The 16,503-nt window shown below is 49.8% G+C and overlaps 1 protein-coding gene across 1 annotated transcript in view; it reads right to left on the bottom strand.

Annotated features, from left to right (window-relative positions):
- Positions 1 to 16,410, bottom strand: part of CACNA1H (calcium voltage-gated channel subunit alpha1 H) — a gene marked incomplete at its 3' end in the record, with an annotated part of 126,926 nt that extends 110,516 nt beyond the window's left edge. The window contains 1 exon segment of the mRNA XM_081338452.1: positions 15,917 to 16,410. Within this exon segment, the coding sequence (XP_081194578.1) occupies positions 15,917 to 16,254 (338 nt within the window). The 5' untranslated portion in view covers positions 16,255 to 16,410.
- Between the last annotated feature and the right edge of the window lie 93 nt (positions 16,411 to 16,503).

Raw genomic sequence — 16,503 nt, 5'->3', positions numbered from 1 at the left:
GGATTTCTGAATAGATGTTGCTCAGTTGTTCAGCTGACCTTTAACACAATCAGGTCCCTCTGGATCAATAGGGCTCCAAACGGAGACAAACAGACAAGAAATGAACCCATCAGTGTCACTGCTTGGAAAAACCAGAGGACCATTGATTACGACCGCTGAAAAGAAGTTTTAGCCTTGCTCTTAAAATTAAATTAAAAAAAAAAAGAATGGAGAGAGAACTAACCAGCAGCAGCAGCAACAGACGCCCTGATTTCCTTTGATTAGAATCCTGCAGAGCGCTGAGACCCAAACAATGGATGATTAACATGCAAAATGATCCGACTCCAATTTATACGACCCCAAGGACTGTGAGTGACAAATGTCTACTATGCCAGTTGCGGGGAGCATTTGCATGCATTGACTGGATTTCCAGCGGGGGAGGGAGGGAGCTCCTTCCCCAGAAGGATTTCCTCCTCTGGAAGAGAGAGAGGGAAGTCAAAGGCCCCAGGCAGGCTGACAAGAGGGGCCAGAGAGGTGGGGGGCCTTGTCCCACCCAAGGTCAACTTTTCCTTCTTTCCCAGCACAATGAAATAAATAATGGGGTCAAGAGAGGCCAAGAAGCCAAACTCTGCAGATCAAAGGGCTGAACATGATTGGACGAAACCAGGTACAACATAAAAAGGAAAGTGGTGCATGAATAATGAATGAGAGCCAAATGAAGGACATGCCCATTGGCTAAGAGGCTTGCCAGATCAACCAAGTCCGGATTGCTTGAACGTTCAGCCTCCTAGTCTGATCCATTGATAGTGGGAAATCCGCATTTAGGGCGCAACGTCTCACCCCCGCACACACGCACACCTTCATTGTGCACTTCCAAAACATACACCCTTCAAATGACCACATGACATAACCTGTGGTTGCATGATGGGCCCTACACCTTAAACACTTTTTTCTAGGAAACTACTTTGGAATTCTATGTAGATGTGAATTCTAGAAAAACATACCTCCCATGTTGGACAGTATGACCTTTATTACCACTGACCAAGCAATCCTCCGTTGCTTGGGACCATGGTTTCAGAATAACCATCTATTCCCACAAAAGTAAAGGCCCTTGAGGCCGACAAGTCCACCCCCGTTCAGGAAAGGGCTCCATCCTAAAGTGTCCTAAGTCCTGCCTCAGTTTGGAGAGATCCAATAAAGACAACTTAGCACCCCTCTGGGTCACCGATTCCACCATGAAGCTGCTCTGTTAGGATGATTTTTCTGACCATCAGAAGCTGCTTTCCTGTAAATTCATTCCATTGATCCATGTCTTGACCATCTCCTCTGGGACATATTTCCAGGTATCTGAAGAGGGTGATTGTCCCTCTGCCCCAAATCCTTCTTCTCCAAACTAAACCTGCTCTCAACCCTTCAATCTCTCCTCTAGAATTTAGTTTCTCATTCCCTTCTATCTTCATGGTCTGGCTCAGAAGGATTCTGGTTCTTCTGAATCCTTCATCTAGAACTGGACACCATATTCAAGGTGGCCAAGCTAGAAGAAAATGGAAGCATCACCTCCTCTGATTTAGAAACTAGATCTTTCTGGTTGAAGCCTAAAACCATCTTTGCTTTTTTTTTTCCATCCAGACCTTAGAGATTTCCAATCAACTATGATCTCCATCTACAGATGACTAATTTAGATCATCAGTTTCATCAGGAAGCATAATTACTTGACAGTCCCACTGGGTTATGACAGCCTCATTTTTCTGGCAATGAAAAAGAAACACCTCAAACTTTGTTCCTCTGCAACGAGACCAAAATGCCTGCTTAGGAATTCCTCTCTCCTTGCTCCAACTGTCAATTTCTCCATCAGGTCCACCAGACTGTGGCTCCCCGTAGAATGTAATTACAGAAAGAGGTCCCCTGGCAGATGTTGGCTGTTCATAAAAGGTTAAACAGAGGCGTACCTGGCTGGACTTCAAAGGATGTGATTGGGAAACCCCTGATCTGAAAGGAGACCAGGAAGTTGAAGGCTACTTCCATATGACGACCAAGAAGATGGCAGAGTTGTCTTCTCAAAAATCACCTGTCAAGCCCCTGGGAAACCAGGGGATTCAGGCAGTTCAAATTAGAAAGATTTATTGCAACCTTAAGCTCTCTACAAGAATCTGGCCAACTAACCATCAAGGGAAATGTGTGGGAGACAAAAGAAGCATTCAAGGAGGGCTGGACCTAGATCTCACGCAGCGACTCGTGACTTATGATGTGTTTGACTCCTCCTCCCTTGAGCTCAGCCTGATCATCTCCTACATCACGAAGAACCAAGTGTGATGGGGAGGAGGCTTTATGTGGTAACAGGGAAAGGTGCCAGACTTTCTTGGTCTCTCAGGGGTTCAGCTGGCTGCCCCCCTCCCCAGGGGGCTTCCAGAAGGGTGCATCAAGTGCTGAGTCTGCTGGGGCAAACCCAGCTTGGTGAAAGATGCCCCGTTAGGCAGCAGAAGCTGGCGTGCCATCTGGCGTCATGCTTGGTCCACACCTGGGCTGAGTGCCTAGGGTTTCTATGGCAACCTTATTCCTAGGAAACCTGTTGGCAGAGAGTTACAGGCTTTTAAGAGCTCCATCAAGGTAAAAAGGAAACCCCATCGATTCATTAGCAACAGGTTCCCATAGTAACCTGGGTGGAACTTGTTTTAATAATTTAATTCCTCTCTCCCACTCCTCAAGTATGGCATTTTGCCCTCTGGGCCATCTTATTCCTTGCAGGGGAGGGGGTGTCAAACATCTTACAAGAGGATCTGTTTGTGGTGGGGGGAGGGGAACATTGTGGTCTCACTTTCAGGTAAGCCAGCTTCTGAAATGCAAGACGACAAAACTTTGAAATGTCAGCTCACACCTTTTCTGTGAATGTAAGACTTTGCACTGCAACAAGGGGGAAGTGAAATATCACAGAACAACAATACAACTTGAAGAGATACAGATGGTCTCTTTTCAATCCGTTCCAGACGCATAGGTAAAAATGCAGGACAGGGCTGGCTGGGGAATTCTGGGAGTTGAAATCCATCCATTTTAAAGTTGCTGAGGTTGAGAAATGATAGATAGGAAGACAGACAGAGAGACAAGTGTTTTGCAACCTTGCCAACTTTACAATAAGTGGACTTCAACTCCCAGAATTTCCCAGCCAGGAGGTGTTGAAACTCAACTTTTGCGTGTGAGCTTATAGCGATATCAATAACTCTTAGACTTCTGTACCTCTTCACAGTGCTTTACAGCCTCTGGCCCCCAACGATCTGGGTCCTCATTTTGCCAACTTTGGAAGGATGCAAGACTGAGTCAACCTTGAGCCAGTGAGAATCGAACTGCTGGCAGTGGTCAGAATCAGCCTCCAGTCCTGCATTCTAATCACTGTGTCGCCGTGGCTCTTAGATGATCTAATAGCAGCAAGAAGATGGCAAATTGCAATGGTTTTGCAAATTAAATAGGTCCTATTTTTCATCTTTTAGGCTGCTTTAGCCAACGCCAATATTATTGATTTCTCCATCAGCTCTTTTACTGTGCTGGCCATATGATCCAAAACCGAAAGGGAAGCTTGTGCCAAGTTTGGCTAGACCAGGAAAGCTGGTCTCCAAGTATTACTTAACATAAAAATATTCATGAGGCAGAAGGGGTTTCAAGAGATAAATATATTAAGGGGACTTTTTTCCCCCATGCTTTGCTGTCCCAGGGAAGGAGAAACATGAACTTTCTAACATGCAAAAAGCAAAGCCAAGGAAAGGATCTCCTCACTAAGACGAAGCATAGGTTCCATTTTACACCAGAACCCTTTGGGCCTCCTGCAGAGATGTGACTATTTCAAGGAGCAGGTTAGGAGAGAAAAATAGCCAAGACGTGAAGCAGAAACAGCATCTGGAGACCCACAAGGGGCTGGAGAAAAGCACCTTGTCTGGAATGAGAATCTTTCACTGGCCTCTGTCAAGACTGTCGCCAACAGACCAGAAGACATCTAACATTCCTTATGGATTTTCCCATGAAAAGTTCTCCAGATCTTCTTTCATTTCACTTCTCAGCCTTTCTCCGTGCAGGTAGGACAGAAGGACCCCCATTGCCCATCACCCAATATGGTCCTTCCAGCCCCCTCCTCAATCCTTACTGCAGACTTTCCCAACTTGATAGCAACTTCCACTGTCATCAGCCAACCAGATCCGAGCTACCTTAAGAGCACCACGTGGAGAAATAAGGGCTAGAGAGAAGAGAGGCATTTTGCAAAGCAAGGATCACCCTTGCCACCACTATATATGGAGCGGCTGAAGATGTGAACACCCACTCACCCTCTTTTAGGCAGGCATTGTTTCAGCAACCCAATCTTTGCCTGGGGAAAAAGAAAACTTACATTCATGAAATCTTCTCCCATGCTCTCTGTTGACTCCACTAATCAAAACGACTTTGCACATCCAAGCTAACAAGCGCATATGTCTCTCTTGGGCAAGCTGACACTGTGCATTCCACAATCCAGGGCATCCAGGCACAATTAGAAAATGTAGAACAACTCACTCTACCCTCCCTCGCGATGAAGCATACAAAATTGCCAATTTCATGGTTGAAGCTTCTCTTCGCTCTATCTTGCTTGTAAGTGCTGTGTCTCTCCCCACCCGCCATCAGCCCTTGACAGCACCGTTAGCCATGCATTGTGGCATGGCCTTTGACAGAGGTAAGAAGGAGAAGGCTGAAATGTTGACCAAAGTTGAGTGGATAAACAAGAGGGGGATGCAAACCAAAGCTCTCCTAGAACTAAGATTAAAAACTTATTTACTGTAGATGCAGATTTCTTTCTCGGACTTCATGGGGTTTGGAACATGACATCCCAAATGGAAAAAGCCGATGGGAGAAAAGTAGGGTGCGCACAAGACCCTGCAAAGAGTTGTATGTCTCGCTGTGTATGTGTTTAGTGGAAATGCCCTCAAGAAGCTCCCCAAACCTACCAAGAACTTCCCCTGTATGAATTGGGAAATAAAGAGAGTGAATAAGCTGGATTTAGCATATTCTTTCCACCGAGGAACTACCTTCCTCAAGTCCAGCTCTTTCGGCGTTCTGTAATTTTGTTCTGTCCTTATCTTCTCTGCTCCCAGCAGTGCCCCTCCATTATCACAAAATTGTTGTTCAGATGCCAAACCATCGCTGGCACGAAGGAAGAGGATTTAAGAAGACTAAACAACACCTGATGGTACAGAGGCCTCTTCAGAGATTGAGACAAAAGGACCCAACTGGCGGGAGAAACTTCTCTGGCTGATAAAAACAAGGCCATTTATTGGACTCATTCTTAAACTGAGATGTACACTGTTGAACAGTTGTGATATACACTCCATTTCGTCCACAAGCTTGGAAGCCTTTCAGAGCGTCTCTCCAGATCTCCTGGTGTTTTGATAAGAGACAGTTAAATGAATTACAGTGTAAACAGAGGCCACATTTTGTGTGCACAACAGCTGTGACTGGTGCATTAAAAGTATCCTCCTCCGTCTATCTGCCCCATCGTGCTGAGCAGCCGCCAACAGGCCTTGCGAGCGGCCCTTTTCTCCCCTTGCTGAGCTTGGCTGAGGGTAATTTATGGCTCCCGGCAACGTAAATGAGGTGGGGCTCAAGAGGGGAGAGGCTTCCGCTTGGTCAGGATCTGAGCTCTGTCAGACTCAAGCCAGACTCATCAGTCAGGGGATTCCCCTGCCTTTAAGGGCTGGGGGAACTGCAGCCGAGGATGTCTCTGCTATAGACCAGACATTTAAATGCTCCTTTCAGGGGACCTTTCAGAGTATCCAAAGGCAGACACAACACTGTGCGTTGTACAATGTACATCCACTGGGACGGAACGAAAACCACTGGCCAGGCCGCCACACGCCACGCCCACCAGTTCCTCAAAGCTTGGTATTCAACCAATGGATCTACCAACAAACATCTCCATCAGGAGCTGCGTCAATCGAGCAGCACCGGCCACCTCTTCGCTTGGTGTGAAAAGCAGGCAAAAGTCACTTTTTTCAATTATGCTGTAACTTCAAACAGTCACTAAATGAACTGTTGTAAGTCAAGGACTGTCTGTCTGTCTGTCTGTCTTTCTGTCTGTCTGTCTATCTATCTATCTATCTATCTATCTATCTATCTATCTATCTATCTATCTATCTATCTATCTATCTCTAAGTCTCAGCAAGAATGAGATTGGCTGCCTTGCAATGCACACCCCGACCAGAGGGGGGCAGTAGAAACGCTCCCTGCAGCTTCTGATCCACAGGAATGGACTGTCCTGCAGTTCAAACTCCTGCCAGCTTCTCCAGCTTGGACATCTTCTTGGACATCTTTGTGGGTTTTCTTCTGATACGCGGTGCTTCTTTCCCTCCACAGCTTCACACAGAACTGATCATCTGGAGTAACGGGACATGACGTAGCTGCGAGCAAATGGCACCCGATGCTTCCTACAGTGTGATGGGAGCTGAGTGCACAGCCGATCAGATGTCACGTTTTATTTCTGCTAAAACCCAAACTGCCGAGAAAATCCGAGTGAAACGTTCCAGTTCCAAGTTTACAAAAGGGCTCAACTAAGGATTTAATGTTCGTGTTTCTGACTATGTGCACGGTCCAGATTTGGAAAGCCGCTGTCCAGTTTGACCAGTATTGGGAAACTCAGAGGGACCGCAAAGGATTTCTTTCAGTTTTAGAAAGAATCCAATCGCTTCCATCTCACGCTTGGACTGAAGAAAGTGCACTCGATTTTCTTTGCTGTACTGTGGCGGCTGCATCTTCAGAGAAGCCTCAGCTTTGTCCAGGCCAGGCCACTCTCTAATCCCAAGGTGGACGAACCATTCCAAGACGAAGAACAGGAATTTTGCACATGTCCAGGGAAACCTCCCAAATAAGTCTGGCCATTAATGATTCTCCTGTGCCTGATGTAGTTTGGCCTCCTCCCTCACAGCTGCTTCAGCCAGGAGAGAGAGAGAGAGAGAGAGAGAAGGAGTGAAAATAGGAAGAGTCTGCAGACATGGACTAATCCTCCCCTCTGTTTTTCTCTTGCTGGGGGCCACAAAGAGCTGACAGTCCAGGTTGGGGGGACCAATGGTAGGCGGGCAAACCCTTGGCCTTGGACCACTTAGACATTTGGTGCCCCTTTGGTCATCCCCATATTTTGCAACCAGCAAGTGGGGCGTCCACTTTCCTTGCAAGTGGCATCTTACGTACAAACTGCTGGATGCAGTAGATGGAATGCAATGACATGTCCCATGCTCCCCTGCACCTTCACCTGCCCTTAACAGGACAAGCACCATGGTTACTTTGCAGCTGTGTTTTCCTTTTAAGCGGAGAACTCAGTTTGAAGCCCTCAGAGGCTCCCGATCTGCTGCCTTGGAATCCTGGTTCTATTTCCAAAGAGAAATTATGGCTTAGACAGCTCTGACACGTTCCTCTTTTTATGGCAGCCTCATAAAACGTTTTAGGAAATTCTTCCCTGTTGTCCAGAGCCTCGAACAGGCGTCCAGAACAGGAGCCCTTTTGTAAACACATCCCCAGCCAATGCTCGGAGAAGAGAAGGCAAGGCCAGGGTCCTCGGGGGACGGGCAAACCAGCAGCCGGTCTTTTGTCCAGGGCAACTCGCCACTTTAGCATCAAAGAAATAGTGGAATCGAATCATTAAAGAAAATATGCCAAAAGAGGAGGGACAAAATGAAATGTGAATGACAAAAATTAAAGTTTTAATTATTTTAAATAATTAAATTGAATTGTTGAATTGTTCTGCAGCAAGATGATCGGGGCAAGTTGGCCGTGGTGAGTTGTCCCGTTCCGTTGAGGATTGAGGGAACGAGTCTTTCCCCGCAAGCTAAAAGGACAGCTTCCTTGCACCTCTGTCTCATTATTTTAGGACTGATCCAATCATCGTCACCTCTGATTAGTGCTGGGAAGGCCCTGTGGTCACTCCTGTCCTGGGCTGGAGAAAGCAACATGACTGACCAAAGGCAGCTGCCTGCATTTCTCTGGCCGAGCTGGTGGAAAGCAGCCTGCTGGGCAATAAGATAACCCTGGAGGCCAGGATCCATTTTGGCAGCAGCCCACCTTGTCCCCACTGCAGTTCCCATCATCCCCTGCCAATGTGAACGTGATTGGTGATCTAACACATGAGAGAGAGAGTTTACTTGAAGGAGGACCAAGTATTAATTGGGGCCGTTTGTTGTCTTAAACAGACTCAGTCTAACCTAGTTTGTAGGGTTGATGGAAGATAAAACCCTTGACTTACCTCTCTTTTCTCCCTGTTCCTCCAAGAAAGCCCAGTTTCGCCTGCACCACCCATAAAACCCATCCAGACCTCAGCAAGCCACCCAGTTACAAAACTTTCCGGTGCATCTCAGCAAACGCACATCCGATTCCACCCCCAGGGCCTTTATAAATAGTCTGATGCAGCAGAAGCCGATGAAAGTTGAGGAAGCAGCTCAGTTCACATCATCTTTGAACCCTCATGCTCCCTCCCCCCCTCCCAGAGAGCGTGATCCTGCCCCACCCGGGAAGGAAGGAACTTTCAAGCTAGGATCTGTAACCCTGTATCTGCAGCGGGGCCCACGGCTTCAGAGGAGACCCACAATCTGGTTGAAGGAGAAGGCTGGTGGATGGATGCCCTGTGAAATAATGTGTGGGTGCACAACTCTGCTGAAAATCTGTCCCCCTTAACAGCCCCACTCCTAAGAGTCGAAGCAACTTTCCACACTAATGAGCAACTTTTTAACTGCCTTCTATTTTCTTATCTAACAGATGTTAATAGCCTGCAGCTCAGAGAAGGATTTATAGCACCTTTACAAAATGTGCATTTCGGTTGGCAGCAGCAGCATCATCACCCAGAAAAGCATCCCGACCAGACATCCATCTGGGGGGAAAAGGTGTTCCAAAAAGCACCAATGTAGGTCTCCAAAGATCCCTCAAAGGTTCTCTGTCTACATGGTCAGCTTCAGCTTAGCTTGACCAACAAATCCTTCACAGGTTGTCTTTTACTTTAAAACAGTGTCTCCCTATGAAAACACTCAAACAACCTGCACGGGACTGGCTGGTCAGGAGAAGGGCATCAGCAGGCATGAAGTGGTGCCTTGGACACCAGGTCTCCAGGAAGTCTCCAGGTTGCCTTCCGCTCTCCAGCTGGGCGAGGACTAGAGGCAGCCCTGCAAGGCTTCTCCAAGCCATCTTCCAAATTGGTGGGCCGAGAAATTGGGTGGACGATGAGAAACCATCCCAGCCCAGAAAAGCTTCCTTGCAATGTCTTCTCATGGACCGAGGGCCGGTGGGAGAAGTGGGGAGGACCACAGAGGGCTAAAGAAAGGAAACGCCTGCCACGCTGCCTTTGAAAGCTCCTGGCTAAATATCTGCAAGAACACAACGCTTCTCTTTGTAAACCCAGCGCTCTTTGAAGGACAGCTGGCAGGGAAGCAATCGGGAGAATGTCTCACTGCCGCAACAGTTTGTGTTAGTTTGAAGATTGGGGATATCTGGGATGTCTGCAGGGCGCCCAGCTGGTGGAACAGGGCGTCCTTTGCTTAAGAAAACCACCACTTCCAGGAGGCATCAGACCTATTCAGGGTGAAAACTGGTCAGGATCTCCAAACCAGGATACGAGTGAGATCCTGAAGAGGCTCCTTCTCTCCCCAAACTGCTCAAATGCCTGGCCCCTGACCCGGCTGTGGACAGATGGTGTGGACAACTGGCCAGCCCAGGGGGCCCAAAGGCTTTTTTTAGCCAGCTATAATCGTGCGGCCACCCCCTCCGCCTCTTGGCCCTGCACACCACCCCGGAGAAGACCCCACCTGCTCCCCCAGGAGGAGAGACGGGGCTCCTTCGGGGCTTGCAACTGCTTGGAGCGTCAGGCGCCTGTCCTTCAAAGGCTGCCTGTCCTCCAGGCAGATCAACCTTTGGGGATGGAGGAGTCTCACCTCAACCCAACCTCTAGCCTCCTGGTGGAAGAAAAGGGACAATACGCACCTTGGCAGGTGACCAGGAAGGTATTCTGCAATGCCCCTCTGCAGAAGCAGAGGAGCTGGGAATACCAGCACTTGGGCCCCACAGAGACCCCTTACTCTGCTTTCAGACTCCATGCCAGCACCTGGGATGCTGGGAGACCCTGGAGTAAAATCAGCCCTCCATGTCCTGAGGTGATCTACTGGTTAGGAATTTCTGGGGAGAATGAGCAGAAGATCACTACTCCATTTCGAGGCTTCTGCTCAGCTGCCGTGATCCACAAGAGCAGCAGGCAACGTCCCGGGGAGTCTCCGGGCATTTTCCCTGGAGACGCCTCAGGTCTACGTTCAACCACCTGTTGAAGGAGCTAGTGGTGACCTCGCTTCCCACCCCTTCAGTCTTGGCCAAGAAGGCCATTTTCAACCCTCAAGTATTGACCCAGCCTAGGCAGTCAACCCGCCAGAGCATTTTTCCTAGAAGCATCATGGTACCTCATAACAGTAACCATTGGAAATGCCTCCTCCTCCTCCTCCTTGAAATAACTTGCCATAAAAAGCCCCCTCAAAGCCCCCCACCATCCAAGACAGGCCTTCCCTTCTTACAATGCTTCTTGCTCAGCCCACCGCCCTTCTCTTCCTCCTCTTGACAACTTTCAGAAAACGCTGTCCAGAGTGGCTTTTAAAGCTTATGGTTTGTTTATTTGCTGTTTCAGGTCCTGACCTGCATTGCCTTCCCTGATTGTGGGCCAGCCATTCAGTGGATGGTTCTTCCCCTTTGACCCTCCAGCCCTGCTCGCTCTGGGTGGGCAGAGGGGGAGGGGTCTGCATTCCTCCAGGTGGCTTCAGCAGCTCATCCAGCATCACTCTGGGCATGTGAGCGTGACCTGGATTCTCACACCTTGCGCTGCTCATGACAATGCAGCCCCCAATCCAGTCCCCAGTGGGTGTCTTGGCTTTGCTGTGACTTGGGTGGGAAAACGCACCTGATGGAAATGGGCAATGCCATCGCTTCATTGAAGCACATGCCAAACACCGCCCGGTCCCCAGGCTCTGATTCAGGCGTCTCTTAAAGCAAAGCAAAAGAGCAGCCACCTCGGGTCTAGGACAACCGCTCTCTGCTGAAGGGTAAGTCCCACATCCTCAGCAGGTCTCACACGTGAGCAGGCGGACCCAAGGTGACACTCGGAAGAGGAAACACAGGCCGGCTCGGGAAATGAGACCTTCAACAACCACGGGGGTTTTGGCCTGCTTTGAGCCGTCCCAGGACAGTCCTAATTATGTCAAAAAACTGAGAATGCACAGAAAACCTGTAGAAATTCACGTCCCTGAATATATAGGTGTATATATCTTCCCCCTGTCCCAGACCATAAATATTTAAAGTCAATGATTCATGAAGGAAGTAGGGAGACAAGAATTTCTGCCTGACAAATATATCACAAATTAACTGCCAGCTAAATGAGAAAATTCTTTTGCTTGGGGAAAAAAAAAAGAACAAGGGGCAGGCTGGAGAGGAGAAGCTTGCTGGGCTGAGGCTCCAGAATGCAGTTGGAGTCGAGTCATCTGAAGACTTGGTTCAACACAAGTCAATGTTCATGGCCAAAAGTTGATTGAGTCTTCAAACTAGTTCACATCTTGATTCAGTGATTCAGATTGAAAGTTCACTGCCAAGGAGAGATTCAATTGCTCTGGAATCAGAGCTTCAGACCAAAACTTTGCCCACGCCGTCTGTTTTGGTTCGCTTGCAGTGATGTTAATCAAGCAGATACTCTGGCCTTGAGTTATCCCTCAGACCAACAGGCCAATTATGGAGTCTGGAGCTGGTCTTCAGCTGGTGAGTGGTGGTCTTGATGGATGGGTAGCAGGAGAAGACCTTGGTACAGTCTGGAGCTTCTACTGACTCTCCAGAAGTTTTAAACAAGGAAGGAGTTCACACACCAAACCAAGCCACGATTTGTCCCTACTATGCTTTGTTGAACAAGCCACAACGTTCTGTTTGCATACAGCTGCCCTACTGACTACTTAAACATCACAATGGCTGAGTTCACAAATGGCACCAACCCAAGTCACTTGCATTTTGGCTTTGTGTGAATTGGGTGGTTCTCAGCGCTGAGAGACTCCCGCAAAATGGGGTGGGATGTCAGTGAACAAAATGGAGCCATACTGGGAACCACACCGAGTCCTCATTGCTACTTCTCTCTACTCTTTACCCACCGGGTCTTTGTCTGTTTAGAGCAGGGGTCTCCAAACGTGGCAACTCTAAGATGCGTGGACTTCCACTCTCAGAATTCCCCAGCCAGCATAGAATTCTGGGAGTTGAAGTCCACAAGTCTTAAAGGTGCCAAGTTTGGAGACCCCTGGTTTAAAATACTGTTCAGCCCCCCCCAGCCTGGGAACCATCACTCCCTGCCTCACCCAGTAGCCTACAGAAAGGAGTACACTAAGCATGTGCAAAGTGCCCTAGTCTTTGGGCAGATAGGCCACCTGTTCACATACCCCTCCCTGAAACCTTTCGCTCAACCTTTCTATCTGGAGATGGGTTTGCCCATCCTACAAAAAGTGTTTTCCAAATAGGCCACTCAGCTCACGCAACTCTTGAGCTACAACCCCCGCACATTACAAGCCCTACGATCTTGGCACATCGCTCAGACCCTCCATAAGTAACCCTTTCCCTCTCTGCCCCACCCGCCTGCTGGCTTCTACAGCCCATGGGAGAGACGGCGCACCATTCGGGACAAGGAAAAGTGGCCACGCATTGCGGAAGGCAGCCTGCGCACTGATGCACTGAAGGCAGGAAGTGTTTGCCGAGCGCCTTGCCAGGGCAGCGATGTAATGCACCGTAGGCATGTACCCTCTTTGGATACATCTGGCATTCGGTCCCCGCCCCCTTCCTCCCCGTTGTTAAGGCGAAGAGACTTCTGGCACAAAACAGCCCATTACTACCAATTAGAGTTTCTGAATCAGGAGTAGGCAATATTCTAATGCACAAACAGAAGATGGTTTTTGTAAATCTGCCACGTCCTCCTGGTAGGCAGGCGTGCAATGTCCTCCCCATCCCCCCCCCCCGACTTCTGGAGACAGGTGCTTTTGGGTGCTTTGCTGGCTCTGGTTTCAGACCACCCCTCCAGCTCGTCTCATCATCCATCTTTCTGTCATGCTGCCTTTTTAAAGAGCCCCAGAAATGCTTTGATGGCATTCCTTCTGAGGGTCTTCCCCCCCCACACACACACACACGCACGCACATCCCTGAGCCAGCAGTTCTGCTCCAGACACGGGACTGTGTCTAGAGTGATGCAGTTTGTGTTCAGCCATTGGGGGGCAGGAGGAGGAGAATTGGGAGGGGTCAGTTGGCCCCCCAGGATGTCTCTCTGATTTCTGGGCCCTCAACGTCCCACCCAAAGGGCCATGCTGTCTGATTGCAGCCCCTGGAAAGCCGAGGCAGAGAGCAGCTGTTTGGGGAACCAAGATGCGTTCAAAGGCTGGCTGCACTCTATGCTGGGCGTGGCAGCCAGCTCTGAGGGGGTGCCCAAGGGCAGGCACTGGGCATGTTGGGGGGGGTGATGGTGGCTCCCTTGAAGAGCAAAAGCAACTGGTGGGTGTCTCAATCAGGCGGGGGGGCGTCAAAGGCAGCCACACCAAACCAACACCTGTGCGTTCACACAGTAGACTGTGTGAGGGAAGGCAATAAGCCAGGATCTGTTCAGGCTTGCAGCTTGCCACAGAACAAAGGAAGCTGCAGAAGGACAGGAAGGGGGGGGGAATCTCTCCCCAGTTCTATATAAATTCCTCATTAGCATCAGCTGGCTTTCTCCAACTTGGCTACTTTAAGATGAGTGGACCAACTCCCAGAATTCCTCAGCCAGCAAAGCTGACACTCTGCTTGGAACCTGTAGCCCCCCCCCTTGGCCCCCCAATCTCTGAGATGCAAAACCCCCAAGCGAGAAGCACGTGCAGCCTGAGAAAGTTCCTGGGGCAGCTGCTTACTCAGCAGGCTCCGCCAGGTGGGACCACAGAAGTCAAGATGGTGGAAGCTCCGGAAATGGCCAGGCCCGTCTTGGCCCCCAGCTCGTTGCCCCTGACCCCCCACCCTTGCCCTCTGCATCTCAGCTGAAACCCCACTTCTTGCCCCTCGGCCCTGCGGTCCCCCTCCCTGGAAGCCAGAGAGATCCTGGGCAGGGCTCCCTCTCTTTGGGGCCCCTTCAGGAGGGCCCGGACCTCAAGTCTCCCCACTCTCCCTGCCAACATCCAGCCCAGCCCAGGCACAAGGGAGTACGTGGCGTGGTTGGTGCGCTTCCTCCCTTGCCAAAAATGGCTTTGAGGAGTGGATGCTCGCAGGCTGCTAACTCCATTCAGCGGCGGTGAGGAGGCCCCGCTTAACTAAAGTGGGATCAATAAGTATCGTATTAATAAATCATAGGCACCGGGATCCTGGCAGAACATAGGCACAAGAGTTCGGCAGGTAGCAAGCAAGCGCTGGGCGTCTCCAGAGGCCTCGGGGTCACAAGGGAGGGGGAGACTTCTGCTCACCAGGCTGCCCATCCCCATCCTGGAGAGGGAAGTGGGGGGGGAGGTAGGGGGGCTCTGTGAAGGAAGTAATGCCTCAGCCAGGTTCACACATTGCAAGACTGGCTGTAACGTCATCCTTTTTCAGTGCCGTTGTAAATTTGAACAGTCACTAAATGAACCATTGTAATTCGAGGACTACCTGTAGCACATGTTCAGCTGCACGGTGGGTAAATCAGAGATTAGGGCTTAAAAGATTGCACGGATCCAGCCAATTACAGCCCACTGAATACATCCTGCCTAACAAGCCACTATCGAGCGAGCCGGGCAAAGCCTGCCGGGGGCTCCTCTTCAAGTCCCTCCCCTCCTTTGATCCGGGGCTTAGTCAGGCCGCTAATTGAGGCACAGCCTCCTTCTTTCACGCTTTGCTTAGAGGTCTTTGCAGGAAGCCACTCAGCCTCCTGGCACTTGAGCCACGGGGGTTCCTGAGAAAGCTGCTGGGAATCCGTGGCACTGTTTTCCCACAAAGCTACTACAACTCCCAGCATTCCCCAGGAAATGCAAACAATTGCATCGTTAAATTGAGACAGCAGCCTGGATCTGCCCTTAGGCTGGAAACGTAGAAAAGGATTTGGGACATCATTCTAACCTGTCGTTCCCGTGATTCCCTGAACAAGTCACAATGTCTGGTTTTACATGTTACACTAGTCACACATCAAACAAACCACTTTATGGCTTGGCATTAAGTTCAGACTGGGCCCCTGCAGACTCCTAGATCCAGTTGATCCAAAAAACCTAGTAAACTGGAAAGGATTCCTTGCTCAGAGTGTGAGAATCTCTAAGTGTGTGTGTGCGTCAGTGCATCACATGATCCCTCGTAGGACATGCCTATCTACTTTTCCACCAGGGACTGGATTACAAATGTACAGCCACACCATTGGAAATGGAGAGCCACATCACCACCCAAAAGAAACCATCATTCAGCACTCTAGAGATACAACACGCCATTTCCAGCGTTGACTGCAAAGTATTTAGGTTGTATAATTATCACTGAAAGTAGGCAAATTCTCACCGCTTGTGTTCCTCACTTTTTTAGGTCAATGCTACAAAGCGCTTTCTTGCAATTAGACAACCAGAGAAAAGTCACAGGGCACACAATGGTTTGACAGCCGAACAAACCACGAAATAATGCTGAACATTTCAAAATTCAACCTTCAGTCCCGATTCTCTTTCTCCGAGGTGGCCTCACCCTGTGCCCCATTTTTGTTTTTTTCCTGTCTCACGGACGATCACAGCAAAGCAGCCATCTGGACTGTCCCCCACCCTGACCTGCCCTTTTTATGGATTCATACAAACAGCCCGGCTTAATCCCAGAGTGGCCGCATGACCCAAACTCTTCCCAGGTTGAAGACCAATCAACATGCTGACCTCTTTCAAGATGACCAACATCCAAACCAGAGAACGGTGAGGAAGGTTCAATCCAGCCAACAAACCACAAGGCCACATGGACCAGCCAGAAGGAGGAAGGATATGGACTACAGACCAGTTTGAGGCACCAGCTGCGTGGTCGCGTGGTCTGGCTGAAGCAGAAGAAGACGGTGGAGGCCAGCGCAGGGTAGGGGAGCTGGTGGTCTCCCTCATGGGCTGGATCCCGGGTGGACGAACCTGCTGAGGCCAAACTGTCCTGGATGGACTTGCAAGCGCTGAAGGTATCCTCATCTTTCTCCTCTCCAGATTGGGGGAGCTGGCTGGGGGCCTGGCCAGACGCTATGGGGACCCGCACTTCATCCCTGGACAGTGGCTGGAAGGAAGCTCTCCTCTCGCCATCAGTCATGATAGCAGCTGGCTCCTGAGGGGGTGAAAGGAGAGAGTCAGGGGCAGAGAACTTGTGGGGTCTGTGGAGAAAGCCCAAATTGGTCTTGGGATGGAGCACCAACGCCACGGCTGCTGCTGCTGCTCCCAAAACACATTAACCCTGTGATGACTTTAGGCAAGAGATGCCTCCCTTCTCCAGGCCCAGATCTTGGTTCAGCTTTGAATGGAAAAGAGCAGACACCCACCCTGGTGGGGGCAAGGAGCCCGT

This window comes from Vipera berus, assembly GCF_964194415.1.
Source record: "Vipera berus genome assembly, chromosome: 13".
NCBI lineage: Eukaryota > Metazoa > Chordata > Lepidosauria > Squamata > Viperidae > Vipera > Vipera berus.
This window is presented reverse-complemented; position numbering and strand designations above follow the sequence as displayed.